This window comes from Ranitomeya imitator, chromosome 4 (assembly GCF_032444005.1).
Source record: "Ranitomeya imitator isolate aRanImi1 chromosome 4, aRanImi1.pri, whole genome shotgun sequence".
NCBI classification, from domain to species: Eukaryota; Metazoa; Chordata; class Amphibia; order Anura; family Dendrobatidae; genus Ranitomeya; species Ranitomeya imitator.
The window spans coordinates 21,866,940-21,886,963 of NC_091285.1; the positions used below are offsets into that span (position 1 = coordinate 21,866,940).

The 20,024-nt window shown below is 40.2% G+C and overlaps 1 protein-coding gene across 2 annotated transcripts in view; it reads left to right on the forward strand.

Moving 5' to 3' along the window:
* Nucleotides 1–2,766, forward strand: part of WNT7B (Wnt family member 7B) — a 130,300-nt gene extending 127,534 nt beyond the window's left edge. For both annotated transcript variants that reach the window (XM_069763307.1, XM_069763308.1), the window contains exon 4: nucleotides 1,384–2,766. In XM_069763307.1, the coding sequence (XP_069619408.1) occupies nucleotides 1,384–1,863 (480 nt within the window). In that variant the 3' untranslated portion in view covers nucleotides 1,864–2,766. The remainder of the gene's footprint in view (nucleotides 1–1,383) is intronic.
* Nucleotides 2,767–20,024: the final 17,258 nt, after the last annotated feature.

A 20,024-nucleotide genomic window follows, 5' to 3' on the forward strand; every position in this document is an offset into this window, starting at 1 on the left:
ATTCCCACCATACTTCCTCAAATGCATACTTGCCTACTTCTGACGATTTTAGCCGTTCCATTTTTATGAAACCACTTCCTCTACACATATTAACTTAATCTTCACATCCAGTTTCATGACTCCCCAAGTAAAGAGATGCCAGTGATCCTGGAGAATTTTTCAGGCAGGTTTGCTGTTTTGGGAGTCACTCCTTATTCTGCGAGCCATTCAGGAGTGTTCAAAACTATGCTCAAATATCCTACGTATTACTTGTCGTAAATGCTCCAATCTCAGGTTAAGGAGAAAGGGAGTGGTCTAAACAAGCTGTCACCTATTTACAGGATTGGTGGTAACTTATTGATCGGCGGGCTCCGACATCTGGTTCCTGCACCGATGGGCAGAGTGGGGCACTTTTATGCTCATTAAAATGGAGTGGCAGTGTGCATGCTTGACCACCACTCCATCCATCCATTGTGGGGCTTTTCCGAGCAAAATCATAGGAAATGAATGGAGTAGAATTCGGGTGTCTGACCTGCTGTCATTTTCGAACAGGGCGAAAAATTCCCTGTTGAGGTTATAAGTTCCCTAATCTGCCGATTGGTGGTGGTCCCAACTAGATGATCCAACCAATCAATAAATTATCATCTATTAGTATTTATTATTTAACGGCCTCGAACTCGAGCTATGACAACTTGATGGATTAACACTCTGTAGGAAGATCAATCTTGTACAAGCTTAGATAGGTCCAAGAGGGTCTTCTCCCTCGTTATCTTGATAGAATCAAGCTATCTGGTTTCTGGTTTTCCTCTTTGCCTACTTCCTTCTATTCTTCTGACCATGATGTCCTTCTCCAGTGATTGCTAACTTTGTATTATGTGTCCAAAGTAGGCAAGTTGTAGCTTGTGATCTTTGCTTCAAGTGACGTCTTGCTTGATTTGTACAAAAATTGATTTGTTTGATTCATAGAATGGTAGAGTTGGAAGGGACCTCCTGGGTCATCTGGCCAACCCCCTGCTCAAAGCGGAGTTTGGGGGGTTTGTTCTTGCCATCCATAATATTGATAATATTCTTCTCCAGGGCCACATTTTGAAGGCGTCGATTCTTCTTTTTTTCTTGTTTCTTTATTGTCCAAGTTTTACATCCATAAAGTTATCACCTACCCAATGGATAAGTGATAGTTTGATTTAACCGGGCAACCCCTTTCGCCACCACCACATGGGCGCCCACCATAGATGCACATACATGTCCATTCATACTATGGTCAAAGCACCCGTTGTAAAACTGTGTGGTGCACCTTGAGCAGGGTTGGGGGCATTAAGATAATGAACAGGGTCAACACTGAGCGTGGACTCAATCAGCACTATATGGTTATGATCTATAATATATGTTTTTTTCACCAAACAGGTTTTAGAAGAACAGATGAAGCTAGAATGTAAATGTCACGGGGTCTCGGGATCCTGCACCACTAAAACCTGTTGGAACACTTTACCAAAATTTCGAGATATTGGATTTTTTTTAAAAGATAAGTACAACGATGCCGTACATGTGGAAGTGGTGAGGGCCCACCGGCTACGACAACCCACTTTTCTCACCGTAAAAAAAGTCAAAAATTACCAGAAGCCCATGGAAACGGATCTGGTGTTCATTGACCGTTCTCCAAACTACTGCGAGGAAGACAGCAAAACGGGGAGCGTGGGGACTCAAGGCCGGCTCTGCAATCGTACCTCCCCACACGTAGACGGTTGCGACCTCATGTGCTGCGGTCGTGGATACAACACCCACCAGTACACCAAAGTATGGCAGTGCAACTGTAAATTTCACTGGTGCTGTTTCGTCAAATGCAACACGTGCAGCGAAAGGACAGAAGTGTTTACCTGCAAGTAGAGCACGACGGTGCCCATCAACCCTTACGTTACAGGACCACTACGGCGCCATTTTGCACACTTAATTTTCTTTTTGAGGAAAATTAGACCCTTTTGATACAGGCAGGGAAAGAATGCTTCGTTCATTGCCGATTTCCTAGTCTACCGGGAGCATTGCACCTTTTCAAGCTGGAGGGGGTGGTTGTTGTAGATATTTTTTTTTTAAATTATACATTTTACAAGAAGAAAAAAAGTCTAAAGGAAAAATGAGTGAGAGAGGTCACGACGTTATACTACGGGACTGTAGGACTGCGGAGAAGGGACCAAACGGAATAAACTATAATACAAATCTCAACTATTAGCTAAACACGTTCAATGTGTATCACCTGCCAGTCACACTGGAATTATTCTAATGAACATAAAAATTTTATAATTATTAATTTATGTTTTTAATAGTATGAACAAATTCTGAGCACTAACGGGTAGCTTGTGTCTTAATTCCCTACTAAATGTTAAACTTATAGTTGTCTGACTTACAATGAATCTTGTATATGTTATTTTTTTTCTAATATGTGCTACTGAGGGGTCCTAAATTTATTATTTTTCAATTTTTTTAAGTTTTTTAAGTTTTTTTATTATTATTTTTTTAAAATAATAATTGTGTTACAGAACAAAATAGAGTACCGCATTGTACCAGCGCAAGTGTCGATCGATACGCAGGAGCCACAAACGATGCGGCAAATTGGTAGATTGATCCTCGTAGATTAATGACGACGTCATTGTCCCTCGCCATTACTCATTCGTCTGTCCACATGAGACCTCATCTGTTGCAGAACTTTAAGCACACCATGAATGGTATATTAAACCAACTACCTACGTACTGTACGATGTTCGGTATTTGTTCAATAAATGTTTATTTTCTAGATGTTTGGATTTAAAGGGTGAATCTTGACATTTTTGTTTTTGTTTTTTGGCAAAAAGTTTTTATGGGAACAAAAAAAATAAAATTAGTCAAAGTATTTTTTTTGTTGCAAATTTAAAAAAAACAAGCAAACTATAGTCTATTAAAACAACCTTCATGCTAAAAACCTAGTGGATATTAGAAAAATAAATCCTCTCTCTGTCTCAGTTTTATCTAAAAAGTCTCTAAAGAAGTTAATCAAACCCTCTTCATGTTATTACCATTATATACATCTGCCAGTACTGTTTTTATGCTCTTTTGGGACATCTTTTGCCATAGTTTTGGTTGATCTTGGTTCCTCATGGGTGTGGCTTCCAATGTTATAGTGTTGTTTACATAGGCCTTTTTACAAATTAAACTATTTAAATCTGAGCCTAGAGAGAATCTAGAGAAGTAAAATATTGAAATGACATTCAAGAAAATAAAGGACGGGAACATGCTAAACAAAACGGAGTCAAATTTTGAGTTTAAGGAAGAGTATCGTGGCACAGAGGTTGTTTGAATTCCTGTACCATGCCCTGCCCATGAGGAGCTGCATTAGGGCAATTTTACATGGAAATTTCCTTTAATTGAGACCTTATAATAAGGTGCACTCTTTTTCATATGAGACCATTGTGCAGTGCCTGACCACACTAATATATATATATAAATATATATATATATATACACATATACATACATATACATTATATATATATATATATATATGAGACCATTGTGCAGTGCCTGACCACACTAATATATATATATATATATATATATATATATACATACATATACATTATATATATATATATATACATACATATACATTATATATATATATATATATATATATATATATATATATATATATATATATATATATATATAGCTGAATGTGTGTGTATGTATGTGTGTATGTCCGGGATTGGAATCTGCACCGTCGCAGCTACAGCCACAAAATTTTGCACAGTCACACGTCTGGACCCAGAAAGCGTCATAGGCTATGTTGTGAGGCGAAATTTTAACCCCGCGCGTTCCAATTCACCAAACAATTTTGCCCCTATCTACATAATGGGGAAAAAGTGAAAGGAAAAGTGTTGGAGGCAAATTGACAGCTGCCAGATGTGAACAAGGGGGACTTAAAGAATGAGAGCGATGGCGCCAAAGAGTATATACCGTACAGTTGGTAAGGTGGGGCCCCGACATGGGATACTCACCACACACGGGGATATGAACACACACACACAAAACGCGCCACACACTACCACGTGCTTGAACACATATACCACCCTCAGCACACATTTCACCACACATACACCAACCTCGCCACATAAAAGTCGAAACACAAAAGTCGCCACTCAAAACTTACCACGCGCAAAATTCGCCACATGCAAAACTAGGCTCATGCAAAACTCGCCACACGTGCAAAACTCACCTCATGCAAAACTCACCACATGCAAAACTAGGTTCATGCAAAACTTGCACACGTGGAAAAATTGCCACATGCACAAAAGGTGCAACACATGCAAAAGTTGCCTCACACAAAACTTGCATCTACTCAAAACGCACCACACATAAAACTCGCCATGCGCAAAACTAGCCACGCGCAAAACTCGCAATGCGCAAAACTTGCTGCACACAACTTGCTACACTAACCTGTCACATGCAACTCGACGCACAAAAAGTTGCTACACGCATGTCGCCACACAAAACTCAACACACAACTTGACACATGAAACTCGCCATAAAACACACACGAGTCTGGTATTATCCTTCAAAACTAAAAATCTGATTAATAAGCAGACAAACTACAAGAGCAACAAATGTACCATATAGGAAATACGGCAGCTGTCAGTCACATGACCTGTCTATTATGTGTATGTGTGAGCTAATATATACTGCCAGGGGGAGGGCTTCCTGTTGGCTGGGGATTTATTAGGCTGCCAATTTAGCTTACAAATACTGAGGTAAAAATACTGAGCAAATAACGTGTGAACGAGGTCTAATACAGGAGGAGATGACATACAGATATATACTATATACAGGAGGAAATGACACACAGATATATACTATATACAGGAGGAGATGACATACAGATATATACTATATACAGGAGGAGATGACACACAGGTATATACTATATACAGGAGGAGATGACATACAGGTACATACTATATACGGGAGCAGATGACATACAGGTATATACTATATACGGAAGCAGATGACACACAGGTATATTCTATATACAGAAGGAGATGACTTACAGGTATATACTATATACAGGAGATGACACACGTATATACTATATACATGAGGAGATGACATACAGGTATATACTATATATGAGGAGATGACATACAGGTATATACTATATACAGGAGGAGATGACACACGTATATACTATATTTAAGAGGAGATGACACACAGGTATATACTATATACAAGAGGAGATGACACAGGTATATACTATATACAGGAGGAGATGACATACAGGTATATACTATATAAAAGAGGAGATGACACACAGGTATATACAGGAGGAGATGACATACAGGTATATACTATATACAGGGGAGATGACATACAGGTATATATTATATACAGGCGATGACATACAGGTATATACTATATATAGGAGGAGATTATAGGAGGAGATGACATACAGGTATATAATATATACAGAAGAGATGACATACAGGTATATACTATATACAGGAGGAGTTGATTCATAGGTATCTACAATATACAGGAGGAGATGACATACAGCAGGTATATACTATTTACAAGGGAGATGACATACAGGTATATACTATATACAGGGGAGATGACATACAGGTATATACTATATACAGGGGAGATGACACACAGGTAAATACTATATACAGGAGGAGATGACACACAGGTATATACTATATACAGGGGAGATGACAAACAGGTATATACTATATACAGGAGATGACACACAGGTATATACTATATACAGATGACATACAGGTATATACTATATATAGGAGGAGATGACATACAGGAATATACTATATATAGGAGGAGATGACATACAGGTATATACTATATACAGGGGAGATGACAAACAGGTATATACTATATACAGGAGATGACACAGGTATATACTATCTACAGGGGAGATGACACACAGGTATATACTATATACAGGAGATGACATACAGGTATATACTATATATAGGAGGAGATGACATACAGGTATTTACTATATACAGAAGAGATGACATACAGGTATATACTGTATACAGAAGAGATGACATACAGGTATATACTATATACAGGACGAGTTGACACATAGGTATATACAATATACAGGAGGAGATGACATACAGGTATATACTATATACAGGGGAGATGACATACAGGTATATATTATATACAGGAGATGACATACAGGTATATACTATATATAGGAGGAGATGACATACAGGTATTTACTATATACAGAAGAGATGACATACAGGTATATACTATATACAGGAGGAGTTGACACATAGGTATATACAATATACAGGAGGAGATGACATAGCAGGTATATACTATTTACAAGGGAGATGACATACAGGTATATATATATACAGGGGAGATGACACACAGGTATATACTATATACAGGAGGAGATGACACACAGGTATATACTATATACAGGAGGAGATGATATACAGGTATATACTATATACAGGAGGAGATGACATACAGGTATATACTATATACAGGAGATGACATACAGGTGTATACTATATATAAGGGAGATGACAAACATGTATATACCGAGGGGAAAATGAGAGGTGTGAGGTGAAAATGAAAAGGTGTGAGTGCAAAATGAGAGGAGTGAGGGAAAATAGTGAAGTGATCGGAAAATGACAGATGTGAGGTCGAAATGACAAAGTGTTAGGCGGGAATGAGGGGATTGAGAGGAGTGAGGGGGAAAATAAGAGGAGTGAGGGGAAAATGAGAGATGTGAGGGGGAAAATGAGAGGCGTGATGGGAAAATAAGAGAAGTGAGGTGCTATAACTAACCACAGATATTTACTATGCCCAGGCAACGCCGGGCTCTTCAGCTAGTATATTTATATGTTTTCACATGGCCTAGATTCATGCACATGTGCTGCTGTGTTCTTTTTTGTCTATATTATGCAGTTTTCGCAGCTTGCACGTGTTCACATTAGGAGGTGGTGATAATTTTTTTTGCTTATTTAATTACTGGATGCTGGCTGCCTCCAGTCTGATCTTGCACTCCTCTTATTGGCCTTGCAGGTGCCGTTATCAGCTCTATCTGCCCATAAATTGTACGCTTAGCCCGGTAGTGACATGTTTGCCAAAATGGAAGGCTGGTGGCCCAGAAGTGGCTTATACTGTAGAGCAGGGACCCATCAGAGGGAGGTCACCTTGTCGTTTGTCATAGTTGATGGGCTTACATGAATTGGCCAAATTGTGCACTAAGAACCTTCATTTTTCATCTATTACTGTAAGTAAAAAAAAAAATTTATTTTCTTAAAGAAATGTAATCTAAATTTAATGTTTTCAATGTTTTTCTGTGTTTTCACATGGCCTAGATTCATGCACATGTGCTGCTGTTTTCTTTTTTGTTTATGTTATGCAGTTTTTGCAGCTTGCACGTGTTCATATTAGGAGGTGCTTGTAACGGGGTCTACCAAGCTGGGGTACCTCTTTCAGTACCACCCCGTGTTTCAGGAGGTCCACTCTGCTTTGGCTGGAGTCTGAATGAAGGACGCTGGCTGGAATTGCTTGGTTACCTGGGAGCATATAAAAGATCACTGCTTCTCCACGTATTTCCAATCTGACAACGCTTTACTCACAGGACACAGAATATATCACACAGTTACAGAGGGCAGGCCAATAGAAAAGCGGCAGGCCAGACATACATTACAATAGCCGCAGGGGGCCGGAGCCTGACGATATTTACTGTGGGAATTACAAAGGTGGGGGGAGGTCAAAAGAGGAATATCATGTCCCCTCTGCCCAGGGGTGCAGCCTGTGGGCTGATGCATTAGGGACATGCATCTCACATGGAAACTATTATACATACATATAACTGCACAACATATTCTGGGTGCTGAGTGGTTCCGTAACACGTAACAGTGCTGATAGTTTTTTTTTGCTTATATATACATATATATACCATATATACTCGAGTATAAGCCGAGATTTTCAGCCCATTTTTGGGGGCTGAAAGTCCCCCTCTCGGCTTATACTCGAGTCAAACCCGGGAGTCGGAAGGGGATGGGGAGCGGGGGCTGTCTAATTATATTCACCTGCTCCTGGCGCGGTCACTGCATGTCTTTTCCCCGGCGCTGACAGCTTCTTCCTGTACTGAGCGGTCACATGGTACCGCTCATTACAGTAATGAATATGCGGTTCCACCTCCCATAGAGGTGGAGCCGCATATTCATTGCTGTAATGAGCGGTAACGGTGACCGCTCAGTACAGGATGAAGCTGCCGGCACCGGGAAACAGACGTGCAGGGACCACACCAGGAGCAGGTGAGTATAACGGGGAGGGGAGCGCAGCGCTGCGCGATATTCACCTGCTCCTCGTTCTGGCGCCACTCCGTCTTCAGCAGTGACGCTCAGGTCAGAGGGCGCGGTGACGTGGTGAATGCGCGCCCTCTGCCTGAACGTCAGTTGTAGGAAACGCTGAAGATGGAGCGGCACCGGAACGAGGAGCAGGTGAATATTGAAAGTGCCGGGGGCATGAGCGACGGAGAGGCGAGTATGTGATTTTTAAATTTTTTTATCGCAGCAACAGCAAATGGGGCAAGTGTCTGTATGGAGCATCTATGGGGCCATAACGTTTGTGCAGCACTATATGGGGCAAGTGTCTGTATGGGGCCATAACATTTGTGCAGCATTATATGGGGCCATAACGTTTGTGCAGCACTGTATGGGGCCATAACGTTTATGCAGCACTATATGGGGCAAGAGTCTCTATGGGGCCATAACGTTTGTGCAGCACTATATGGGGCAAGTGTCTATATGGGGCAAGTGTCTGTATGGGGCCATGATCAACGTTTGTGCAGCACTATATGGGACAAATATCTTTATGGGGCATCTTATGGGGCCATAACTAACATTTGTGCAGCATTATATTGGGCAAATGTGTCTATGGAGCATCTTATGGGGCCATTATTAACCTTTATGCAGGATTATATGGGGCATATTTTAATATGGAGCATCTTATGGGGCCATCATGAACTGTATGGAGCATTATATGGGGCTCCTGATTCAATATGGATATTCAAAAACATTTAACTTACTGATGTCTCAATTAATTTTACTTTTATTGGTATCTATTTTTACTTTTGACATTTACTGGTAGCTGCTGCAATTCCCACCCTAGGCTTATACTCGAGTCATTAAGTTTTCCCAGTTTTTTGTGGCAAAATTAGGGGGGTCGGCTTATACTCGGGTCGGCTTATACTCGAGTATATACGGTATATATATATATATATATATATATATATATATATATATATATATATTAGATAGTTACCCTCTATCAGCCCATATTTTAGCATTATTTCAAAGCCTGATATTTGGAAAGATTGGTCAGAAGACAATGGACTTAGGTTTTAAGTGTTTTACAGAAGGTTTAAGGTGAGGTCCATTCTTGCTAAAATATATGCAAATGCTAAATCTATGACATACATGTTAGGAAATATTAGGGGACCACGTGACAATGTATAGATCTGCACAGGATGTGTAGACTCATAATGGGAAAATTGTAATGACTTTTTTGCAGTTACTTAATTTTTTTCATTTTAGAAGCTTAAAAATGTCAGAGATGAAAATAGCCTTCAAGATTTTGATAGAAAGTTCCTTCTTCCTATCCAGTCCTCAGATTGATGCCACCGATGTTAGGAGAGAAGCAGACAGATTGGCTCGGAGAATAATGCTGTAGTTGATTCCCGCTCAGGGGGCAGGGTCAGAGATTTCACAGCAGCTCAGATGACTGCATTCTCAACTTTTTGACCATTATCTTCTCCTGTTATGATAGCGTTCTAGGAATGTGGAGGAACTTTGGCCGTCTGTAATGGAGGAAGGAAATAATAGCTTGCATCGGTTGCATTGGTATAAAGGAATCTCCCGATAAGGTTTGAACTCCTTTTCAAGGTCCATATCTAAACTTGTCAATGTCAGGATAGAGTTGTCCTCCGAAAGCACAAACAGAGCTCTGTATTTTACTGTTTCAGTAGAGGGGCCAAAGTGGGTCTACACCTTGTCGAGGGAAGCCATTCTTTAAGAGGTTGTAGAAGACAGCCTCATGCTAATGCAAAGCCAAGCTGGTGATTGGCCGAAGACCACAGGACCAGATACAAAACCTCCAAAAAATTGCAGCTTTCCATACAGTAAAACCAATGACTGATCATCCATCAGACTGGGAATCTTCTTAATTTAGTTCTTAGTTTATACTATGCTCTCTCTGGATACTACTTGTAGTTCTAAAGGTTATTTGTCCAGTGGTGGGTCCAACCATGGCCAACCTCTTTCTAGACGTAGCCTCTCTACATCTTGTCCATTCCTCATCAATGATCTTGGTTCCTCATGGACATTGTCTTTTGGGACTTCTTTAGCCATAGTTTGGTTGATCTTGGTTCCTCACGTGCGTGGCTTCTAATACAGTGGGGCAAAAAAGTATTTAGTCAGTCAGCAATAGTGCTAGTTCCACCACTTAAAAAGATGGGAGGCGTCTGTAATTTACATCATAGGTAGACCTCAACTATGTGAGACAAACTGAGAAAAAAAAATCCAGAAAATCACATTGTCTGTTTTTTTATCATTTTTTTGCATTTTATGGTGGAAAATAAGTATTTGGTCAGAAACAAACAATCAAGATTTCTGGCTCTCACAGACCTGTAACTTCTTCTTTAAGAGTCTCCTCTTTCCTCCACTCATTACCTGTAGTAATGGCACCTGTTTAAACTTGTTATCAGTATAAAAAGACACCTGTGCACACCCTCAAACAGTCTGACTCCAAACTCCACTATGGTGAAGACCAAAGAGCTGTCAAAGGACACCAGAAACAAAATTGTAGCCCTGCACCAGGCTGGGAAGACTGAATCTGCAATAGCCAACCAGCTTGGAGTGAAGAAATCAACAGTGGGAGCAATAATTAGAAAATGGAAGACATACAAGACCACTGATAATCTCCCTCGATCTGGGGCTCCACGCAAAATCCCACCCCGTGGGGTCAGAATGATCACAAGAACGGTGAGCAAAAATCCCAGAACCACGCGGGGGGACCTAGTGAATGAACTGCAGAGAGCTGGGACCAATGTAACAAGGCCTACCATAAGTAACACACTACGCCACCATGGACTCAGATCCTGCAGTGCCAGACGTGTCCCACTGCTTAAGCCAGTACATGTCCGGGCCCGTCTGAAGTTTGCTAGAGAGCATTTGGATGATCCAGAGGAGTTTTGGGAGAATGTCCTATGGTCTGATGAAACCAAACTGGAACTGTTTGGTAGAAACACAACTTATCGTGTTTGGAGGAAAAAGAATACTGAGTTGCATCCATCAAACACCATACCTACTGTAAAGCATGGTGGTGGAAACATCAAGCTTTGGGGCTGTTTCTCTGCAAAGGGGCCAGGACGACTGATCCGGGTACATGAAAGAATGAATGGGGCCATGTATCGTGAGATTTTGAGTGCAAACCTCCTTCCATCAGCAAGGGCATTGAAGATGAAACGTGGCTGGGTCTTTCAACATGACAATGATCCAAAGCACACCGCCAGGGCAACGAAGGAGTGGCTTTGTAAGAAGCATTTCAAGGTCCTGGAGTGGCCTAGCCAGTCTCCAGATCTCAACCCTATAGAAAACCTTTGGAGGGAGTTGAAAGTCCGTGTTGCCAAGCGAAAAGCCAAAAACATCACTGCTCTAGAGGAGATCTGCATGGAGGAATGGGCCAACATACCAACAACAGTGTGTGGCAACCTTGTGAAGACTTACAGAAAACGTTTGACCTCTGTCATTGCCAACAAAGGATATATTACAAAGTATTGAGATGAAATTTTGTTTCTGACCAAATACTTATTTTCCACCATAATATGCAAATAAAATGTTAAAAAAAAAGACAATGTGATTTTCTGGATTTTTTTTTCTCAGTTTGTCTCCCATAGTTGAGGTCTACCTATGACGTAAATTACAGACGCCTCTCATCTTTTTAAGTGGTGGAACTTGCACTATTGCTGACTGACTAAATACTTTTTTGCCCCACTGTATGTTATAGTGTTGACTAAGTAGGTCTTTTACAAATTTAATTCTGGGACTAGAGGGCATCTAAAGAGGTGAAATATTGAAATGCCATTCAAGAAAATGTAGAGGTATAAAGCATACATCATGATGGCCAACTTACTAGCCACTTTGCCAGTCTGAGAAATCACGTCTTATTTTAGGATATTTATATACAATGTGGAAATTAAGCTCGGCCATAAAGAAGTTGTATTGTGTTGTATTTTTTATTCTAAAAACTGCACCACTGTTGTCCATAAGTAGTGTGTGGTATTGCAGAACCAGACACAAACCATGGGCTTAATTGGCAATTTTTGTTCTTTATTGACTCAGGGGCTAGCAGAGGAGTGAGTGGAAAAATAACATAGCAGAACCCTAAAAAATATTTAGTAGTTTTTAGAACTTTTTAGATACGATGAAAAGTCCAGTATACACAAAAACACCAAAAATACCAAGCTGGCAGGTCATAGAATCATAGAATTTTAGTGTTGGAGGAGACCTCCAAGTAAGTAAAAAATAAAGCAGCCAAAAAAACTAAAAAGCAACGGGGTTCAAGAAACCGGCCTTAGGGCCAAAGTTCATATCAGACAATAGATATTTTAGATAAAATCATTAGGAGAAAATTTCCCAGAAATATTGACATTTTTTTGCAGACCGAGTTATTTGAGCAGACACGGATTCAGCGCTGAGGTATTTGTGTACGGTGGGGGAGGGGGATCACATATTTCATATTCTCTGTGTAAGTTGACTGATGACAATTGACATCTTTAGTGAAAGGTGCTGAGAGCTGATAGCCTTTACCTTCTAATGCTACGTGCTCGGGACTTAAGATGCGGAAGGAGCAATGGAATTTTCAACCTTCAAATATTGCAACTTTTTTTGTGGGCAGTCGCTCTATAAATTGGGGGTCTTTTTATGCCTGTTGGGTACTGCGTAAAATAAAAATCCAATACATTTCCAAAAAGTCAACCAATTTTTGTCTTAAGGGATCACCATATTAGCTTTTAATTACAGCAGTGAGCCACCAGTAACCTCTAGATGAGGTGGTCAGAAGCATAAGTGATCCCTATCGAGGGCTTATCCGTTTTGCAGCTCCATCTTCTTTGGATCACAGACTGTTCACTAAAAATTTGTCAAACTTGCCCTGCTTATTATTTTTACTGTTAACCCTTTTAGAGATTGACAGGTTTTTTTTGTGAAGACCCTCAAAAGACTTCTACTGAGTTATTTCAGGTTACCAAGAGGTCCCTGCCCCATAGTTCTAATGTATCCCAGAAATCAGTTCACCCAGACGGGAGCCACATACCATTCTCCATTCATGAAAAAGTATTTGCCCCCCCCATTTTTAAATGTTGGCGGAATGACAACATTTTGGCGCCTAACTGCAGCTAGGTGGTACTGGAAGAGAAGAAACCTCTGTCAAGGGAATGTACATCTTATGCTCCACTGGTTAGAGGTCACGCTCGACACCATTCTGTTGCCAAACTTTGCCACTCAGAATATTAAGGGTCAACTGTAAGGATGAGCCAATCTGACAAAATTTGACTTGCAAAATTGGCTGAATTTTGTCCAGTTTATGATCCTTTGGAATTTGAATGTATAAAAAGAGAGTGTGGCTGATCGTTTCATATAATTTATTATTTAATGGCCTGAAAAAGACTCCAGGGTGTAGGAGTCGAAACGCGTTGTCCTGTAATTTTTTATTACCTCAATAAAACAGATATTTATATAAAACATCTATAAGAATCTCCATACGGGAGCGCTGGCTACATACTGGGATTTTCCTTGCTATCTATTGAATTTTGTCCAGGAAATTTGATTTGTGTCTACGTTAATTGAGGCAAATTGGTACAAGCCGTTTATTAAGGTCAGAGGTCTCTCCGTTTCCCAGATCATAATTAATCTTCCTGCTCTGGTCCCTCCCATCTTCAGCTTTTGGTGTCACTAGCGTTCACAAGGCCTCACGTGACGTCATAATGAGAAGTAACCTGAAGTCTTTCTTTTTTTATATTTGAACCCCCTTTCCGGTTGTAAGAAAAAAAATGCAAAATGGTAGCCTGTGAACTTTGAAGCCCATTCGATTTGACTTAAATTGATTTGTTCATCTCTAGTCATATTTATTATTTAACGGCCTTTGGCTCGATCTCGAGCCATGACAACTTGATGGATGAACGCTCTGTAGGAAGATTGATCTTGTGCAAGCCTAGATACGTCCACCAAGGTCTTCTCCACAGTTATTTTGATAGTCTCAAGCCATCGGCTTGCTGATCATCCTCTCCATCTTGTTCCTTCTAATAATGTCCTTCTCAAGTGATTGCTCTCTTCGAATGATGTGTCCAAAGTCAAATCATTTTTAATCATGTATTTGGGTTTTTTTTTTTTTTTATTCCGTATTCTCCTTGCCATGAATCTTGGGCCAATTACCTTTCCTCCCATTTGCAAAGGCCCTGTGCACCTGTCCGTTTTAGGAACAGACGTACGGAAGAATCAATCATGCTTATGGAAGAAGATGGGCTCCATAATAGGGGTCAATCTGGGTTTTATTTTTTAGACTTTTTTTTAGGTTTTTTTATCTCTTCTAAAAATCAAACCCCAATTTGACCCCCTAACGAACCCCTCTGCTTCCGTCTCCACAACTGATGCAATGGAATGTTCAAAAGGACAAGTTCCAACAATGGAACAGAACCTAACCGATCCTCCAGGAAGGGGAGTCCTGCACACTTTTGTGTCACCTAACGGCAAGGAGGAACTGAACCAATGATGATTGGGCCCAATATCAACTCCATAGTTTGTCACATACTGCATTTGCTTGGCATGGCGCTTTACTAACGTCATTTCATCTATAGGGTCACAGCAGCCAGACCCCATATTCTTGATCTAGCCATGTGATCTGCCATCACTATCAATCTTTTCACACTCTTTGGGCATAATACGTTTATGGCAAGCAATTTTTTGAATTAGTCATGTAAAGAAAACCACGAGTGACCAGTGTGAAGGTCGGGACAAACAGCTCATCATATCTCACTTTCCTAGAACTTCGGAATGTTCTTGTTGTGTGCTGGAAAATTACACTTTTAGAAAAAAAAGCTTAAAAATAAACCCAAGAAATTGTGACCTACAAAGACCAGTAGGATGTGACACCTGACATTAATGTCCCTTTAAAAACTGGCTGATTAAAAAAATCTAACATTTCTGTCATTTAATGGTAGATCTCAACACTTTGCATAGATAATTACGAGCAGCCTGTGTAAGATACAAGCCCCGCGATGGAGAATGTCACATTTCGGACATCAAGGTGGGGTATAACCAATGATGGACAGGAGGGAGATATCGGCCATGTGCGTTCCTAGCAGCGCAGTCCCATAGATCTTTCCGCCATCTCCAGTCTGGTTCCTATTTGTAATGCAGACAGGCTGTCCCGGAAGGAATTAGACAGGAGCATGAGCTTGCAGAATATTTGCCACTGAGCTAATGATTTTGACACTTCCACAATACCAGCTTTGTACACGGCCAACTCTGTTTTTTCTATCTCTTACATTCTACTAGATGAAACAAAATGGACTTATTCTAGTCAATCCAGAGGATAATATGGCAGCTTATGAAGTTCCGGGACCCAGGACCTCAGACAGATGACAAAACCCATCTTACTTATGCTTCACTAGTTACTGATATCCTGCACACTGATACGGAAAGTAAGGGGCTCATATAGAAATAAGACCTGCATGTAGGGGGCAGTATTGTAGATATATTCTTGTACATCAGAGCAGTATTATAGTAGTTATATTCTTGTACATAGGAGCAGTATTATAGTAGTTATATTCTTGTACATACAGGTCCTTCTCAAAAAATTAGCATATAGTGTTAAATTTCATTATTTACCATAATGTAATGATTACAATTAAACTTTCATATATTATAGATTCATTATCCACCAACTGAAATTTGTCAGGTCTTTTATTGTTTTAATACTGATGATTTTGGCATACAACTCCTGATAACCCAAAAAACCTGTCTCAATAAATTAGCATATTTCACCCATCCAATCAAATAAAAGTGTTTTTTAATAACAAACAAAAAAACCATCAAATAATAATGTTCAGTTATGCACTCAATACTTGGTCGGGAATCCTTTGGCAGAAATGACTGCTTCAATGCGGCGTGGCATGGAGGCAATCAGCCTGTGACACTGCTGAGATGTTATGGAGGCCCAGGATGCTTCAATAGCGGCCTTAAGCTCATCCAGAGTGTTGGGTCTTGCGTCTCTCAACTTTCTCTTCACAATATCCCACAGATTCTCTATGGGGTTCAGGTCAGGAGAGTTGGCAGGCCAATTGAGCACAGTAATACCATGGTCAGTAAACCATTTACCAGTGGTTTTGGCACTGTGAGCAGGTGCCAGGTCGTGCTGAGAAATGAAATCTTCATCTCCATAAAGCATTTCAGCCGATGGAAGCATGAAGTGCTCCAAAATCTCCTGATAGCTAGCTGCATTGACCCTGCCCTTGATGAAACACAGTGGACCAACACAAGCAGCTGACATGGCACCCCACACCATCACTGACTGTGGGTACTTGACACTGGACTTCAGGCATTTTGGCATTTCCTTCTCCCCAGTCTTCCTCCAGACTCTGGCACCTTGATTTCCGAATGACATGCAAAATTTGCTTTCATCAGAAAAAAGTACTTGGGACCACTTAGCAACAGTCCAGTGCTGCTTCTCTGTAGCCCAGGTCAGGCGCCTCTGCCGCTGTTTATGGTTCAAAAGTGGCTTTACCTGGGGAATGCGGCACCTGTTGCCCATTTCCTGCACACGCCTGTGCACGGTGGCTCTGGATGTTTCCACACCAGACTCAGTCCACTGCTTCCTCAGGTTCCCCAAGGTCTGGAATCGGTCCTTCTCCACAATCTTCCTCAGGGTCCGGTCTCCTCTTCTCGTTGTACAGCGTTTTCTGCCACATTGTTTCCTTCCATCAGACTTACCATTGAGGTGCCTTGATACAGCACTCTGGGAACAGCCTATTTGTTGAGAAATTTCTTTCTGGGTCTTAAGGTACTGTCACACTAGACGATATCGCTAGCGATCCGTGACGTTGCAGCGTCCTCGCTAGCGATATCGTCCAGTGTGACAGGCAGCAGCGATCAGGCCCCTGCTGGGAGATCGCTGGTCGGGGAAGAAAGTCCAGAACTTTATTTCGTCGCTGGACTCCCCGTAGACATCGCTGAATCGGCGTGTGTGACACCGATTCAACGATGTCTTCACTGGTAACCAGGGTAAACATCGGGTAACTAAGCGCAGGGCCGCGCTTAGTAACCCGCTGTTTACCCTGGTTACCAGTGTAAAAAAACAAACAGTACATACTTACATTCAGCTGTCTGTCCCTTGCCGTCTGGTTCCTGCACTGACTGCTGGCCGTAAAGTGAAAGCAGAGCACAGCCACAGCGGTGAGTCACCGCTGTGTGACTCACCGCTGTGCTGTGCTTTCACTTTCACTTTACGGCCAGCAGTCAGTGCAGGAACCAGACGGCAAGGGACAGACAGCTGAATGTAAGTATGTACTGTTTGTTTTTTTACGCTGGTAACCAGGGTAAACATCGGGTTACTAAGCGCGGCCCTGCGCTTAGTTACCCGATGTTTACCCTGGTTACCGGGGACCTCGGGATCGTTGGTCGCTGGAGAGCTGTCTGTGTGACAGCTCTCCAGCGACCAAACAGCGACGCTGCAGCGATCCGGATCGTTGTCGGTATCGCTGCAGCGTCGCTAAGTGTGACGGTACCTTAACCCTCTTGCTTGAGGGTGTCAATGATGGCCTTCTTGACATCTGTCAGGTCGCTAGTCTTACCCATGATGGGGGTTTTGAGTAATGAACCAGGCAGGGAGTTTATAAAAGCCTCAGGTATCTTTTGCATGTGTTTAGAGTTAATTAGTTGATTCAGAAGATTAGGGTAATAGGTCGTTTAGAGAACCTTTTCTTGATATGCTAATTTATTGAGACAGGTTTTTTGGGTTATCAGGAGTTGTATGCCAAAATCATCAGTATTAAAACAATAAAAGACCTGACAAATTTCAGTTGGTGGATAATGAATCTATAATATATGAAAGTTTAATTGTAATCATTACATTATGGTAAATAATGAAATTTAACACTATATGCTAATTTTTTGAGAAGGACCTGTAGGAGCAGTATTATAGTAGTTATATTCTTGTACATAGGGGCAGTATTATAGTAGTTATATTCTTGTACATAGGAGCAGTATTATAGTAGTTATATTCTTGTACATAGGAGCAGTATTATGGTAGTTATATTCTTGTATATAGGGGCAGTATTATAGTAGTTATATTCTTGTACATAGGGGGCAGTATTATAGTAGTTATATTCTTGTACATAGGGGGCAGTATTATAGTAGTTATATTCTTGTACATACGGGGCAGTATTATAGTAGTTATATTATTGTACATAGGAGCAGTATTATAGTAGTTATATTCTTGTACATAGGGGCAGTATTATAGTAGTTATATTCTTCTACATAGAGGGCAGTATTATAGTAGTTATATTCTTGTACATAGGGGCAGTATTATAGTAGTTATATTCTTGTACATAAGGGCAGTATTATAGTAGTTATATTCTTCTATATAGAGGGCAGTATTATAGTAGTTATATTCTTGTACATAGGAGCAGTATTATAGTAGTTATATTCTTGTACATAGGGGCAGTATTATAGTAGTTATATTCTTGTACATAGGAGCAGTATTATAGTAGTTATATTCTTGCACATAGGAGCAGTATTATGGTAGTTATATTCTTGTATATAGGGGCAGTATTATAGTAGTTATATTCTTGTACATAGGGGGCAGTATTATAGTAGTTATATTCTTGTACATAGGGGCAGTATTATAGTAGTTATATTATTGTACATACGGGGCAGTATTATAGTAGTTATATTCTTGTACATACGGGGCAGTATTATAGTAGTTATATTCTTGTACATAGGAGGCAGTATTATAGTAGTTATATTCTTGTACATAGGGGCAGTATTATAGTAGTTATATTCTTCTACATAGAGGGCAGTATTATAGTAGTTATATTCTTGTACATAGGGGCAGTATTATAATAGTTATATTCTTGTACATAGGGGCAGTATATTATGATGGTTATATTCTTGTACATAGGGGCAGTATTATAGCAGTTATATTCTTGTACATAGGGGCAGTATTATAGTAGTTATATTCTTGTACATAGGGACAGTATTATAGTAGTTATATTATTGTACATACGGGGCAGTATTATAGTAGTTATATTCTTGTACATACGGGGCAGTATTATAGTAGTTATATTCTTGTACATAGGAGGCAGTATTATAGTAGTTATATTCTTGTACATAGGGGCAGTATTATAGTAGTTATATTCTTCTACATAGAGGGCAGTATTATAGTAGTTATATTCTTGTACATAGGGGCAGTATTATAGTAGTTATATTCTTGTACATAGGGGCAGTATATTATGATGGTTATATTCTTGTACATAGGGGCAGTATTATAGCAGTTATATTATTGTACATAAGAGCAGTATAATTGTAGTTATATTCTTGTACATAGGGGCAGTATATTATAGTAGTTATATTCTTGTACATAGGGACAGTATTATAGTAGCTATATTATTGTACATAGGGGGCAGTATTATAGTAGTTACATTCTTGTACATAGGGGGCAGTATTAGAGTAGTTATATTCTTGTACATAGGAGCAGTATTATAGTAGTTATATTCTTGTACATAGGGGGCAGTATTTGAGTAGTTATATTCTTGTACAGAGGAGCAGTATTATAGTAGTTATATTCCTGTACAGAGGAGCAGTATTATAGTAGTTATATTCTTGTACACAGGAGCAGTATTATAGTAGTTATATTCTTGTACATAGGGGGCAGTATTATAGTAATTATATTCTTGTACATAGGGGCAG